Source organism: Alosa alosa, chromosome 2, assembly GCF_017589495.1.
Source record: "Alosa alosa isolate M-15738 ecotype Scorff River chromosome 2, AALO_Geno_1.1, whole genome shotgun sequence".
Lineage (NCBI taxonomy): Eukaryota > Metazoa > Chordata > Actinopteri > Clupeiformes > Clupeidae > Alosa > Alosa alosa.
The window spans coordinates 31106752-31118942 of NC_063190.1; the positions used below are offsets into that span (position 1 = coordinate 31106752).

The 12191-nt window shown below is 42.5% G+C and overlaps 1 protein-coding gene across 7 annotated transcripts in view; it reads right to left on the reverse strand.

Annotated features, from left to right (window-relative positions):
• Positions 1-210: 210 nt before the first annotated feature.
• The window catches only part of LOC125312294 (collagen alpha-1(XXIII) chain), a 77493-nt gene continuing 65512 nt past the window's right edge, over positions 211-12191 (reverse strand). For 4 of the 7 annotated variants that reach the window (XM_048270798.1, XM_048270775.1, XM_048270782.1 and 1 more), the window contains 21 exons: positions 12046-12162; positions 10534-10560; positions 10350-10376; positions 10172-10225; positions 9926-9988; positions 8587-8631; positions 8297-8374; positions 8095-8130; positions 7860-7904; positions 7641-7730; positions 7055-7108; positions 6215-6280; positions 5771-5794; positions 4870-4938; positions 4384-4446; positions 4141-4167; positions 3968-4021; positions 2932-3018; positions 2553-2618; positions 1530-1568; positions 211-1416 (listed from right to left, as the gene is read on the reverse strand). In XM_048270798.1, the coding sequence (XP_048126755.1) occupies positions 1414-1416; positions 1530-1568; positions 2553-2618; positions 2932-3018; positions 3968-4021; positions 4141-4167; positions 4384-4446; positions 4870-4938; positions 5771-5794; positions 6215-6280; positions 7055-7108; positions 7641-7730; positions 7860-7904; positions 8095-8130; positions 8297-8374; positions 8587-8631; positions 9926-9988; positions 10172-10225; positions 10350-10376; positions 10534-10560; positions 12046-12162 (1134 nt within the window). In that variant the 3' untranslated portion in view covers positions 211-1413. The remainder of the gene's footprint in view (positions 1417-1529; positions 1569-2552; positions 2619-2931; positions 3019-3967; positions 4022-4140; positions 4168-4383; positions 4447-4869; positions 4939-5770; positions 5795-6214; positions 6281-7054; positions 7109-7640; positions 7731-7859; positions 7905-8094; positions 8131-8296; positions 8375-8586; positions 8632-9925; positions 9989-10171; positions 10226-10349; positions 10377-10533; positions 10561-12045; positions 12163-12191) is intronic. The other 3 variants (XM_048270790.1, XM_048270759.1, XM_048270766.1) reach the window with 3 other exon arrangements.

Sequence of the window (12191 nt, forward strand, 5' to 3'; positions counted from 1 at the left end):
ACCACATCACAATCAGACCAGACTTGAGTAGGGTCAGGTTACACAGATGTGCAACATCCTGCATGCAGCCTGTCTGACAAACAGAGCCACAGATAGTCATAACGGCTAACCTCCATTGGCAATTCACTCCTGAGTTTGGGGTTCTGACACAAATCTAGTTATTTCTTTTGCAAACAGATAACATGTACATAATTCACTTAACAAACAATGTTTATCTGAACTTTTTTATTATCTCGGTTTCCTGAAAAATTTGGTATTTTAGATTTACTCCATGAAAATCCCTTTACAGTATCGTCAACAGCAACTGGAAAAGATAAAAAAAACTATGTATCTCCCAGGAAAGATGGGTGTATTCTACAACATGGCAGGCACAGGTGCAGTACTGCATCAAAAGTGTAGTAAATATTACACAGTGTCCATAAAATATGATGTGTGTGGATTGAACGATCATGTCCATTTGATGCACAGAACTTGTAACAGATATAATTAACAAAATGTTTGTTTAATACAACGGGTATTTTAAAGAAATATACACAAATGATACTGAAAAGACACACATACTTAAGACACTGAAATGTCCTCAATAATTCTAACTATAGACATGTTATTTACAACCAGCTATGTGCACATTACATCAACAACCATTAAGATCTTAAACTGATCAGGTAATAACAAAGTATCTTAATATTCAAACTGGCTTTCGTTAAGATTCCATAGCTAAGCAGTTTTCAGAACACACATTATTTAAAAAGTACAAAACAAACAAAAATACAACTTCATACCTCACCACTGCATTATCTTAGTTTACCTGTTTGGTGTTTTCTGTTCTAATTATATTGCTTTGCAGAGTTTTTTGTTGATATGATTAATGTGAAAAGATAGAATTCCTGAGAGTTGAGGTCACTTTAACGTGAATTCAAACCATTTGCAGAAAGCCTGGTAGACAAAATGTAGGCCGTGGCTGTCTTGGATCCAGAACATCATATATTCTGCTGATAAAGAGGGTCATGCTATTGGTGTGTATGTTGCATATGGTAAGTAACAGAATGTACATCCTATTCCAATAATCATATGACGTCGTGTTTGTTATTTTTTGACCTCATATCCTTCCCTCAAGAGGTGTAGCAGCATTCTCTGTCCATCCTATGAGCGCTGTCATTTACTAGTCTCCCATACGTTTCCATTCAGGTGTCTGTTACAAAGCATCATGCTATAATGCCATAGAATCATCCTTCATTCAAATATTCAAACCATAGTGCCATAGTTTATATAAAAACAAAACACCAAAAAAAAATAGACAGATCCTATATAAATCCTCCATATATTAAATAGAAAATGTTAAAAAGGGCAAAAAGTGTGTTAGCTGCAAAATATATATCGATATGTACAAATCCCATGCTTCCAAGTCAACGATCACTGCAAGAGAGTAAAAAAGAGAGAAACGTCAATATCACATAATAACAGTATTTATGAACCGTGTAGAAATTTGAGTCTAAGAATGCTGAGACAGAAGGACAGAGAATACAGACCTTGTTCCAACATCCTGGTATGGGCAGCCCATCTCGACCCTGTTGGCAGAAATAGAATAGGTGTAGTTATTGCATGCCATCCAAAGCTCTGACCATACTGAGGGACAGGAGAGGACCACCGCAGGCAAACGCAAAGAGGCAGGCAATCACTGCACTGATTTGCAATCTGCAATCTGCACCCTTAATGAGAAGGGGGGGCACTGAACACAAACATTATGAGGTCATTCCATCACAATCACAACCACACAAGGAGTCATTTTTCATACACACAAAAACACAGGGTAAAAAAAAACACAGACCAAAAAAAAAAAACTCAAACAAATTGATCACCATGCGCACACAGGCAATACATCTCCACACATATTTAGAATGTGTCCAACTCTGATTTGAGTGTGTTTAGGGGCAATGGTTCTAGATGGAGTGCAATATCATAAGGTGTGATCATCTGTCATGAATGAAAGAAATCACAGAGAGTAACCAGGCTGGGTTAAACAACATATGCAGGTTAAGTACTGGTACCATGCACTGACAGTCAAGGCTACTTGACTGAAATGCTACAAAAGAGAGCCTGGTTACCCTGAGCCACAATAAGAGACATCACAACACAAGCCATACTCACAGGCCCCACCGGCAGTGGTCATTGTGGTAATCAGGAAATGCATAATTCTACTCTTCGAAAACGCCTTTAAAGGCAGTGAGCTGAGAAGGGAGGTAGTAATAGGGGGTTTCCTGCTTCCTGTTATCCCGCTTTCAGTTTTAGGCCATCATGCATGTACTGACTAAGTGGCAATCATACGAATGTTCAGAATCCCTGATCGAGTTGCATCATTGATTATTTATTGACGTCATCCACCTAAACAAACACACAAGTCAAACTCCTTTCCTGGTCCCAGTATGTTGAGACTGGTGAGGTATTTATTTTAAATTTCCACCTAGTACAGTAACCACTGCCTGCGGGTTAGCTGAATGATGATGAGGGGGTCGTGGGAGACACATAGACACAGAACACACAGTATACTGTACCAGGGGGCAGGGGGCGTCAGGGAGCAGCCCTGCTTTCCCGCCATGTCCTTTTAACACGCTGGCAGCCTGCCATTGAAATTCATTCAGTTCTCTGTTATGTTCATGTCTGTCTGAATCTTTCCACACTCACGTACCACATCTCCACACTACCATACACGGAACACTCATATAACTTTCATGGGTATAAAGAATCTGTAAAAGTGTAATCCTTCTAAAGTTGAGTAAAAAAAATTATCTATCATGAAGCCTCATGTTTCACAGCTTAGAGTAAAGACATGGAGCCCCTAGTAGGTAGGATGTTACTGCGTCTACAGCATTAAACAAGCAGTCCACTTTAGAGTTCCACTTTCTATACATATGAGATGAGTTGGTGACGTACCACAGGGCAGGGCTGGTCCAATCCAGGAGGACCCTGCTCGCCTTTCTGACCTTTCAGGCCCTTCTTCCCCCCTGGGCCACGGTCACCCTGTGGGACGGAGAAGAGAGGTGAGACACGCCTCTTCCTCTTCCTCTTCCTCTTCAAGGGTGTACTCACACTAGACAATCCGTACCATGCTCAAGAACCTTTGATCGGAAAAGTTCAGTGTGTTTGGCTAGTCTAGTGTGATCGCTTGGTACGATAAGCAGTGTCTAATTTGAGTGCCCTAGGTTGACAAAAAACTATTTGCAGTTTAATTGGTTTGTTAGTATGGAATTTGGTCAAAATGACCACTTTAGTAATGCTGTTCAATACGTTGTCACTGGTTGTTATGTTAGTTAAATGTTTGAGAGAGAGGCTAGATAGAGTGAAAGGGAAAGAAAGAGAGAGAGAGAGAGAGTGAAAGGGAGAGAGAGAGAAAGAGAATGAAAGAGATAAGCTGTTGTCAGACCTACGTGTAAGTCTGCATGTTCTGTGGATGAGCGGTTGAGCCGTATATCTGAACAACATAACTGGCCATTTGGAATTCTAAACTTAGCCGACTGTTACACTACAACCCTCCTAGTATTTACGACGGACATTATGTAAATGAGCTTGTGTCTGAACGAAGCAAAGAACATGCAGAGATTCTGTTCATGTGCATGTTCAACCACGTTCAACCTGTTGAACCACACAGAGATTCTGTTAATGTGCGATCATAGGTGTTGTTCACACATATGATCGCATAATGTCATCATGTTAGCATCTTATCTATCAGACCTCCGTTTGACAAAGCTCCACATATACTGCAGAGGATATGTCTGAAAGCAGCTAGAGAGAGAGAGTGAAAGAGAAAGAAAGACATAGAGAGAGAGAGACAAAGAGAGAAAGAGAGAGAGAGTGATGAACATTTGATCATAACCTCCATAACCCCATGACTCCTTGATTTGAGCACATGACTGGGCGCATTTCTCCAGCTGGCTGGCTGGTTACTGAGTGTAATAGGTGCAGCACCAACCTTCTCTCCTCTGCCTCCCGTGTCCCCTTTCTCCCCCATGAGCCCTGGGAAACCCTGCACATCAAACACACTCTCAGGACCAATCACAGCCCAGAAAAGATCCATTTATCACACTAAATGCAACCAATCTTAAGCATGACTCCACTCCCCCACAAATGGAATCCAATACTCACATCTAATCCAGGCAGGCCTTGTTTGCCCTGTGGCCAGACACATGTAAGAAGAGAATAATAATGAAACAATGTTTCCGACCAGATGAGAGTCTGATTATTAATAGCTTTACATTCACATAAAAGTGCATTAAATATTCAAGTCACGTCGCTGATTCTTACCAGGACAAGAATCATTCAAGGTCACATATTAAGATGTGTACACTTCCACAGAGACAGACACAAATGGATGGAAAAGGTACTAACTTTTTCTCCTTTGGAACCTGGAAGTCCGACTAATCCATCAGCACCTGGTGAACCAGGAGCGCCCTGGGCATGGGAGAGAGAGTTACACGTCATTTCAAAACAAAATCATCACAAGGCAAATCTTCAAAAGAAGCACAGGATAGGGGATGGACACAACCAGTGTTTTGCCAGTGAGACTGTTTTGGGCTACACCTTTTGTTAATTTATTGCTATTAATCATATTCCTTTATTTTTATTTACATCTATTTACTGTCCTCCATGGCATTATTTACAGAGGCTACAGTACTTGTGTAATGACAATTCAGATATTCTATTCTATTCTATCCTATTCTATTCTATTCTATTCTATTCTATTCTATCATATCCTATTCTATTCTATTTTATCCTATTCTATTCTATTCTATACATGATTCTGTCTGAGCTGAGGCCCATCTGTGTCTAGTGGCTGGTGAGGCATGGACGTGTGCAGTGCTGTTGGGGACTCACTCTTGGGCCGGGGGCCCCCTGCTCTCCCACCTCTCCCTTCTCTCCTCTCACCGCCTCGCCCGGCTCCCCCTGAGTGCACAAAGTCCAACTTCACACATCACACCAAATAAACATCCTCATTAACACAACATGACTACATTATCACTTCATTATCACATACTATCACACGAGTCTGCACACTCGTATAGGCTACCGCCATGAGTTACTGTGGACTGTAGTCATGATGTAGTACAACACTTCTCACTCTGTTACACACTGTATGTTTTGGCTCTACGCCACCAGAGTTGATTTAAGTAAAGCTTTCCAACTTTAAGGACAGGTTAGGGGGAACATATTAGTGGCTAAAATCTATTTGTGAAGTAAAAACTGCGTAAAGGATAATGGACAACTTTGGGTAGTACAAAATAGTGGGTAGTACAATGTGGTACAAAGCGTTCAGAGCCACACAAGCTCTTTCAGGAAAGCTTACAAGTCAGTGAACAATTGATTTGAGCTTAGGTGCATAGTTTCATGAAGATTTTCTGAAAATGGCCTGAGGAAATGTATCAGTGCTGTACTGGTTTGGTGAGCTTGATTTTCTCTTTCTATGTGCCTTTATGTCAGCAACATTGGAGTGAGCTTTGAGCTGGTACAATCTTTTCAGTCATGTTTTGATCTATTCAGAAGTTATTACATACAAACAATTTGCATGGATTAACTATTTGAATCCAATGAAAAAGTTCCACACAAAAATGAATGTTATGAATACTCTCTGGGTTGAACATTAAGCTACATGTAAAACTATATTGTGTTTTGACATACATACAAATGTAGATATTTTTTCAAAGCACAAAATTGTTGTTTAACGGCAACGTTTTTCCCCGTCTAAAGTAGCTTATGTAATGGTCAAAAGAATTCTTACCTTGGGGCCAGGTATTCCATGACCCTGAAAAACAATGCCTGTGTTAGTGTGCCTGTAAAGTGGTCACGCTTCAAATGAAAGTCTACACTATTCAAAGGCAAATGCATTTAGATTAGATTTTTATTACAATGGCTTGTCCTTCAGATTGTTTGTTTGTTGGTTTAATTTAAGGCCATTTCAGCAACTAAGGCTTTTAATGACCAGAGCATTGTGTGTTATAGAAGCTTAAATATGTTTTTAAAAAAACTATGCTAGTAACAAAGGTGGGACCTTACTTAAAAAATCAGCTATAGAATTTTGGTGATAAAATTGTTGCTTTTTGGTTTTCAAGGCAGGGCAACAGGTCAAAATATGTCTCACTGACAGGGGCATTTCGCAAAATTGGCATAATGGAGGATCTTCACCCTTGTTGTTCAGATGTTCTCTGCATCTGGTTAGACTCACCTGGTGACCCGGGGGCCCTGGGGGGCCAGCTGGCCCTGGAGGTCCAGGCAGTGAAATGATCTGTGCCTGCAGCGAGAAGGGGACCAGTACACCTCAGTTAAACAAAGCTACATTTATTACTGGCGTCTGTTTGGACGAGAGGCTTTCCATGATAGGCAATATCTTAGGACATCCCCACTCGTAATCACTCCACATTTAGCACTAAACTGTCTGACATGAATGACGTCTGACATGTATGACATGAACGAGAGAGCATCGATTTCATAATGTCACATTTGACTGTTACTGAGTGAGAAGACGGAGTCAATGGAGTAGGGTGAGTGTTCAGATTAACATGTAACGTGAGGACAAGTGAGTATACAAAGTATATGTACAGAGTTTCCGTTGTTTGGCAACAGTAACTGCCAAGACTATTGATTAGAACTATTTTTGAGAGGCAGAGGAGGAACGAGCCAAAATCAAAATGAATGATAAAAACACAATTTGATGTCTTTACGGTTCACTAGTTGCAAGTGGAACTATTATATAAAAGCAATATAACACTCATGGTCATGGTGTTGGTAAAGGTCACACCTACGGCTGTGGTTATCTGCTGCCAAACCACAGCTGTGGGGATATCCTTTACCAACCCAACTCTCACTTGTTCCATATTGCTTAAATATAGCAGAGAGAGAGAGAGAGAGAGAGAGAGAAAGAGAGATTTAAAAAGGCCATAACACCTGTCTGATTTCCCATTGTTATGTAACTTCTTAAGCTTGGCAAGCATGTATGTAAACAAGCCATGGCACCATTCCCATTCAGTGTGTTTTCCCTGTACAGGTGATGACATGCTATTCTTACCAGGTTGTCCTGAATCCAGGCGTCTCCTTTCTCTCCTTTTTGGCCATCCATACCCTGACAAAGTCATGCAAGTATGTCAATACTATGGCAAGTCAAATCTTTTTTAAATGAAATGGGTGGTCAAAATGGGTGGTCAAATTATAATGACCAAACAGGCTGTGTTGGTTCACACTCTAGCAATTTTTCACATAGATCTTTGTTTCCCAGAGTACTGTCGGCTAAATGACAAAAAAATACTGCAGCTAACAGCTAGAGCAGGCAGCTACAGTGCTACACTTTGGGGGCATGATTTTAAAAATTGCCGGAATTCTCCTTTAAGGAAACACAATGTGTCCTCTGGCAGGCCCACTCTCACACAGTTTCAAATGCTGCCACCTTACACAAAATCTCTCTAAACATATGACAGGTACATTTGTGTGCATTTGTGGGTTATTGCATTGCTTCCATATGTTCCATATAGTTTTAGTTTGTATGCAACATACTTTGCTCTTTTTCAGTTGCTCTGTGTATGTAAGCATGTATGCATATATGTATGTATATATGCACATATGAATGTATATGTATTGTGTATAATCAGCAGACTCACCGACGGGCCAGACAGCCCCATCTCCCCCCTCTCTCCTTTCTCCCCAGGGTTCCCTGGCCTCCCGTCCTCTCCCCTCTCGCCCTGCGGGCCCTGTGGAGGAGGAGAAGGCCCATTTCCATTCACATTTCAAACACGTCTCTAGCAAGTCCTACTCGGTAAGTTCATGCTGAATGATAATCATGGTGGGCGCAGGTCAGATATGGTCAGATATTACTCCACCTGTGCTCCATCTGCTCCGCGTAGGCCAGGGAAGCCGTCTTCTCCCTGCAAGAGCGATACAAACAAACACACATGTGACAAGCATTACCACATCACTTGCAATCATCTGTCCAGACCCACTGCATTCAAACTAAACACGGGCAGAGGGAAGGGTGGTGCCACAAACATTTGTACAACAGTTGTACTGCCTCGTGCCTTGTCAAACTAAATATCTGTAGAGACAGGGTGGTCTTGCCTTGAGTCCTGGTTCTCCCGGCGGCCCTGGAGCTCCCTAAAGGGAAACAGGGACATATTTGCATGAAATTTGTAGACAATGGACGTGAACACACAAAAGCAAAAGATGCATACAGTGCACATGTGCAGTGCATATGAATGCTTTGTTTGTACAACGGAATACAAATTCCATCCCAGAATACCAGCTTTCCATAGTAACTGACCCTAAGAGCGTGGAAGAGTTCTCCAGTGAGGTCAATTCCCTCGGATGAACCAGGGGCTCCTTTTTCACCAGGTAAACCCTACACAGACAAGAGATGGAGTTAAGCCAAACATCCAGGTACTTAACACACAAACACACATACATACGGTGTACAAAAATATACAAAAGTACACAAAGGGAGAACTACTCACAAACACACAAATACGATGTACAAAACATACACAAAGGGAGACCTGCACACAAACACACAAATACGATGCACAAAATACACACACAGAGAGTATTACACACCATAATTCCTTGAGGCCCCTGCTCTCCAAAATCACCCTTCTCCCCCTGTAGAGATATCACCACATTATGTATATACACCAGACATATGCTTACTATCACACGCTAATCCTCTGTCAGATGCCATTAAAGCATAAGCAATGCTTATCTGGATATTTGTTAAACCTGGAAGCAGGGCTCACTCAATATTCTGGACCAAACGTATGATTTAGTAATCAGAAAAAAAGAGAAAGAGTTGCACTTTAAATGAACTAATTAATTTATTAGAATTTCATTGATTCATAGATTTCAGTGTCAAATGTGTTTCGGTCTAGTGCCTTATGTGTAGCCTGGATGCCAGCCGAACTTAGCCCTGCCCACAACATTTGAGGTGGGGAAGTTTGGTCTGGACTTGTTCCATTGTGGAGCAACTAGGCCCGGACCAGAGCTGTTCTGACCAATCAAATTGGGCTTTGTACGATGATGGACAGAGCAACAGTGCACTGAGCACGCTTAGGTTGATTTTGTTTGCAACAAAAACGCTGTTGCTAGAAGCTAGACAGACGGCTTCTAAGACGCTGTTAACACATAGCGAAATTTCCATGCGATTTGGCCTTTTATTTACACGAAAACAGAGGTTTTATCACTGAAATAGACTATTTCTGAAAACTCCGGCTAAAGTGGATATTTGGGAAAACTCCAGTTTCACCTTCATCAAGGGGAAACAGTGTTTTTGCATTGAGACATGTCGTTCCCTCGTTTTTTTGAAATCTCTGATTGGCCACCTGTTTGCTTGAGGGGTTTGCGACACCCTTCCCCAGCTGTTTTTAGCATCGGTATGAACAGAATTATTTTTAAAAAGGAAGGAGGGGAAATATCAGTTTTTCCGAATAGCCTACCCTGCTACGTGTTTCTACCCTGCTACGTGTTTCGTTGTCTTAGATTTAGCTTCCGGGTGTTGTACAAGATATTGACAGCGCAATAACTTTGAAAAACGACCAGAAAACAATGTTAAGGCATTTGTGGAGAAGAAAGATGGTTCGGGTGTTCTTCCTACAGCTCACGTTAAGTTATTTCGTTGCTCTGATTGGTTAGGACCATCCAATTAAGCGCAAAGGCATTTTCCCCACTGTATCAGTTGAAACACGCCCCATAATCATGTCCCAATGGAGCAGTATCAGACTCATATTCTGACTAGAATTTGAGTATGACGACGTCAGGCTACCTTCTGTGCAATAGATTCTTTTCTAGTTTTTTTTTTTTGTTGCTAAACCTCATCCCCTCATTCTGTTCCTAAACCTCACCAGATGCTGAGCCCTGCTGATTATGTGATACTCTGATGGCAGATAGGCCGGTAGCTCACCTTCATCCCTGGGAGCCCGTCGATGCCCTTCTCTCCAGGACCACCCGACATGCCAGGTTCTCCCTGCACATCACCATCAGGAGACAAAGACAACACATGAACTCATGACGACCACTGACCAGTACTGTGACCAGGGAACACACACTGATACTGGGGCTCTAGACTTCTCAGTTCTTACAGAAGAAATGCTCTGGATTTTACTATAAATATTCGTTATATTCGTCACAGCAGACCAGACAACAGTACCTTTATTCCTGGAGGTCCCTGTGGCCCTGGCCCGCCATCTTCACCGTCATCACCCTGAAAGCACATACACATTTCAAGTCACCTTGAGAGAGTGTGTGAAAGAGTCTGCACGCATGTGTCTATGTATGCATGCACTATTACATGTGGCTATTGTATTAAGTGTATTTGAGTTGCTGACCTGAATGCCTGGGAGCCCTCTTGGTCCCTGTTAAAGGTTAGAATTTTAAGTTAAAATCTATTCTATAGCATTCTATTCTACCCCTATTTTGTCCTAACTACATACATTATATTAATAGAAGTGTTAATAAATAAAATATACTGTATGTGAGTAGTAAAGAGGTAAAGAAAACACAAAATGTCACCTCAATGCCATCACGTCCGGGAGGTCCCTGTGAAAGACAGATGAAGGTTTAAAACACCTCACATGAATGCGAACAGTTATGAGGAGTAATTTCTTTCAATAACCACTAGGGGTCAGTATACAGCTTGGTTGTGGGTCTGCTCGGTGAAATACTGCTGAGTTGTGGGCTCCTATGTCCTTGCCTCACATTCTTTTGTAGTTAAGCACAATTTACCTCACAAGTTAAACAGACAAAAAACAACAACTTCATAGCAGAATGAAATGTTAAGCCCTCTCTTCCCGTCATAAATTCTTTGGCCTGTTTGCCCGAAAACACAAACACAAAGCCTCTCTAAACTCTCCCAGCATTAAAACAGCAAGCACTACACTCTGAGTAGCCTTAAAGGGAAAGTCTCTCTCCCTTTAAACAGGCGTCCTTTAATGAAAATATGCTTTTCGATGATGAGAGGTCCCACCAAATGATTTACATCCTCAAGTCAAAACTCTTTAAGACAAAAATATTACATCATTATCTTCCACATCAGAAGAGGCATTTGATGTCCTTGGAAGATATGTCATATAGACACTTCAAATAGTATAACAGGCTATGCTTCACTCGCATGCATATGGTCTAATGATGAGACTTGGTGACAGGTCTCAACGCATTGAATTATGGGATGGGCTTCAAAGCCTGCTGGGACACTAGAGTCCGGGTTGTAAATAAATCTCTGCGACGTCAGAGTGTCTTTTCTGTTAACACCACGCGTCTGGTGAGAAGCAACAGGCTCAGCCATCAGCCCTCTCAAGCTGCTAATGAGGTGGTTTCAGTGAGCTTAGATAAACACAATTAAGGGACACAACAACAGGAAATGGCCTTTGAGCCTGGCTGACCCTGGAACATCTGCTCTCAATGTGAACGCCAGCTTTGAGCTGTCGCATCTGTGGTATCCCGGGCTGTGTGTGCGGAGCCTTTTGGGTTCAGTGCTTGACAGACACGGGACAGGGGAGGAGAGGGGCGAGTTTGGGTGGGGGTGGGTGTGGGGGGGGGGGTTTGGGTGTAGAACTTGCTCATTGGAACTTGCCCATTGGTTCCCTTCCAAGAGTGATGGAGCAGTGGGTTTCTTGGCCTGGTCGATATGTCTGGGTGGCAGGGATCTGTATGGCTCACTGATAAGACATGTGTGTGGATTGGAGGGACAGGCTGGATGTGTTTAATCGTAGTAACTAATGGTGAGTCATTAGGCTCGAGTGAGAGTCACCTCCCTCTCTGGCGCTGCAGCACCTGGTGAGTGTATGTGTGTGTGTGTGTGTGTGTGTGATGGATTGTGTGATGGATTGTGTGAGGGTGTGTGTGTGAGGAGTGTGTGTGTGTGTGTGTGTGTGTGTGTGTGTGTGTGTGTGTGTGTGTGTGTGTGTGTAAGTGAGTGTGTGTGCATGTGTGTGTGTTGTGTGTGCGTGAGTGAGTGTGTGACTCATCGATGAGTGAATCAGACCTGCTGTCCCTAAGGTAAACACATCCTGGGACGGTACGTACCGGCTCGCCAGGGAACCCCCTCGGTCCATCCCTCCCGGTGTTCCCAGGCGGTCCCCTGGGGCCTGGGGTTCCTGGGGGCCCTGGAGGGCCCGGGGGCCCCACTTGGCCTTGGTCTCCCTAACATAACAACATTAGTGTGGGTGGGT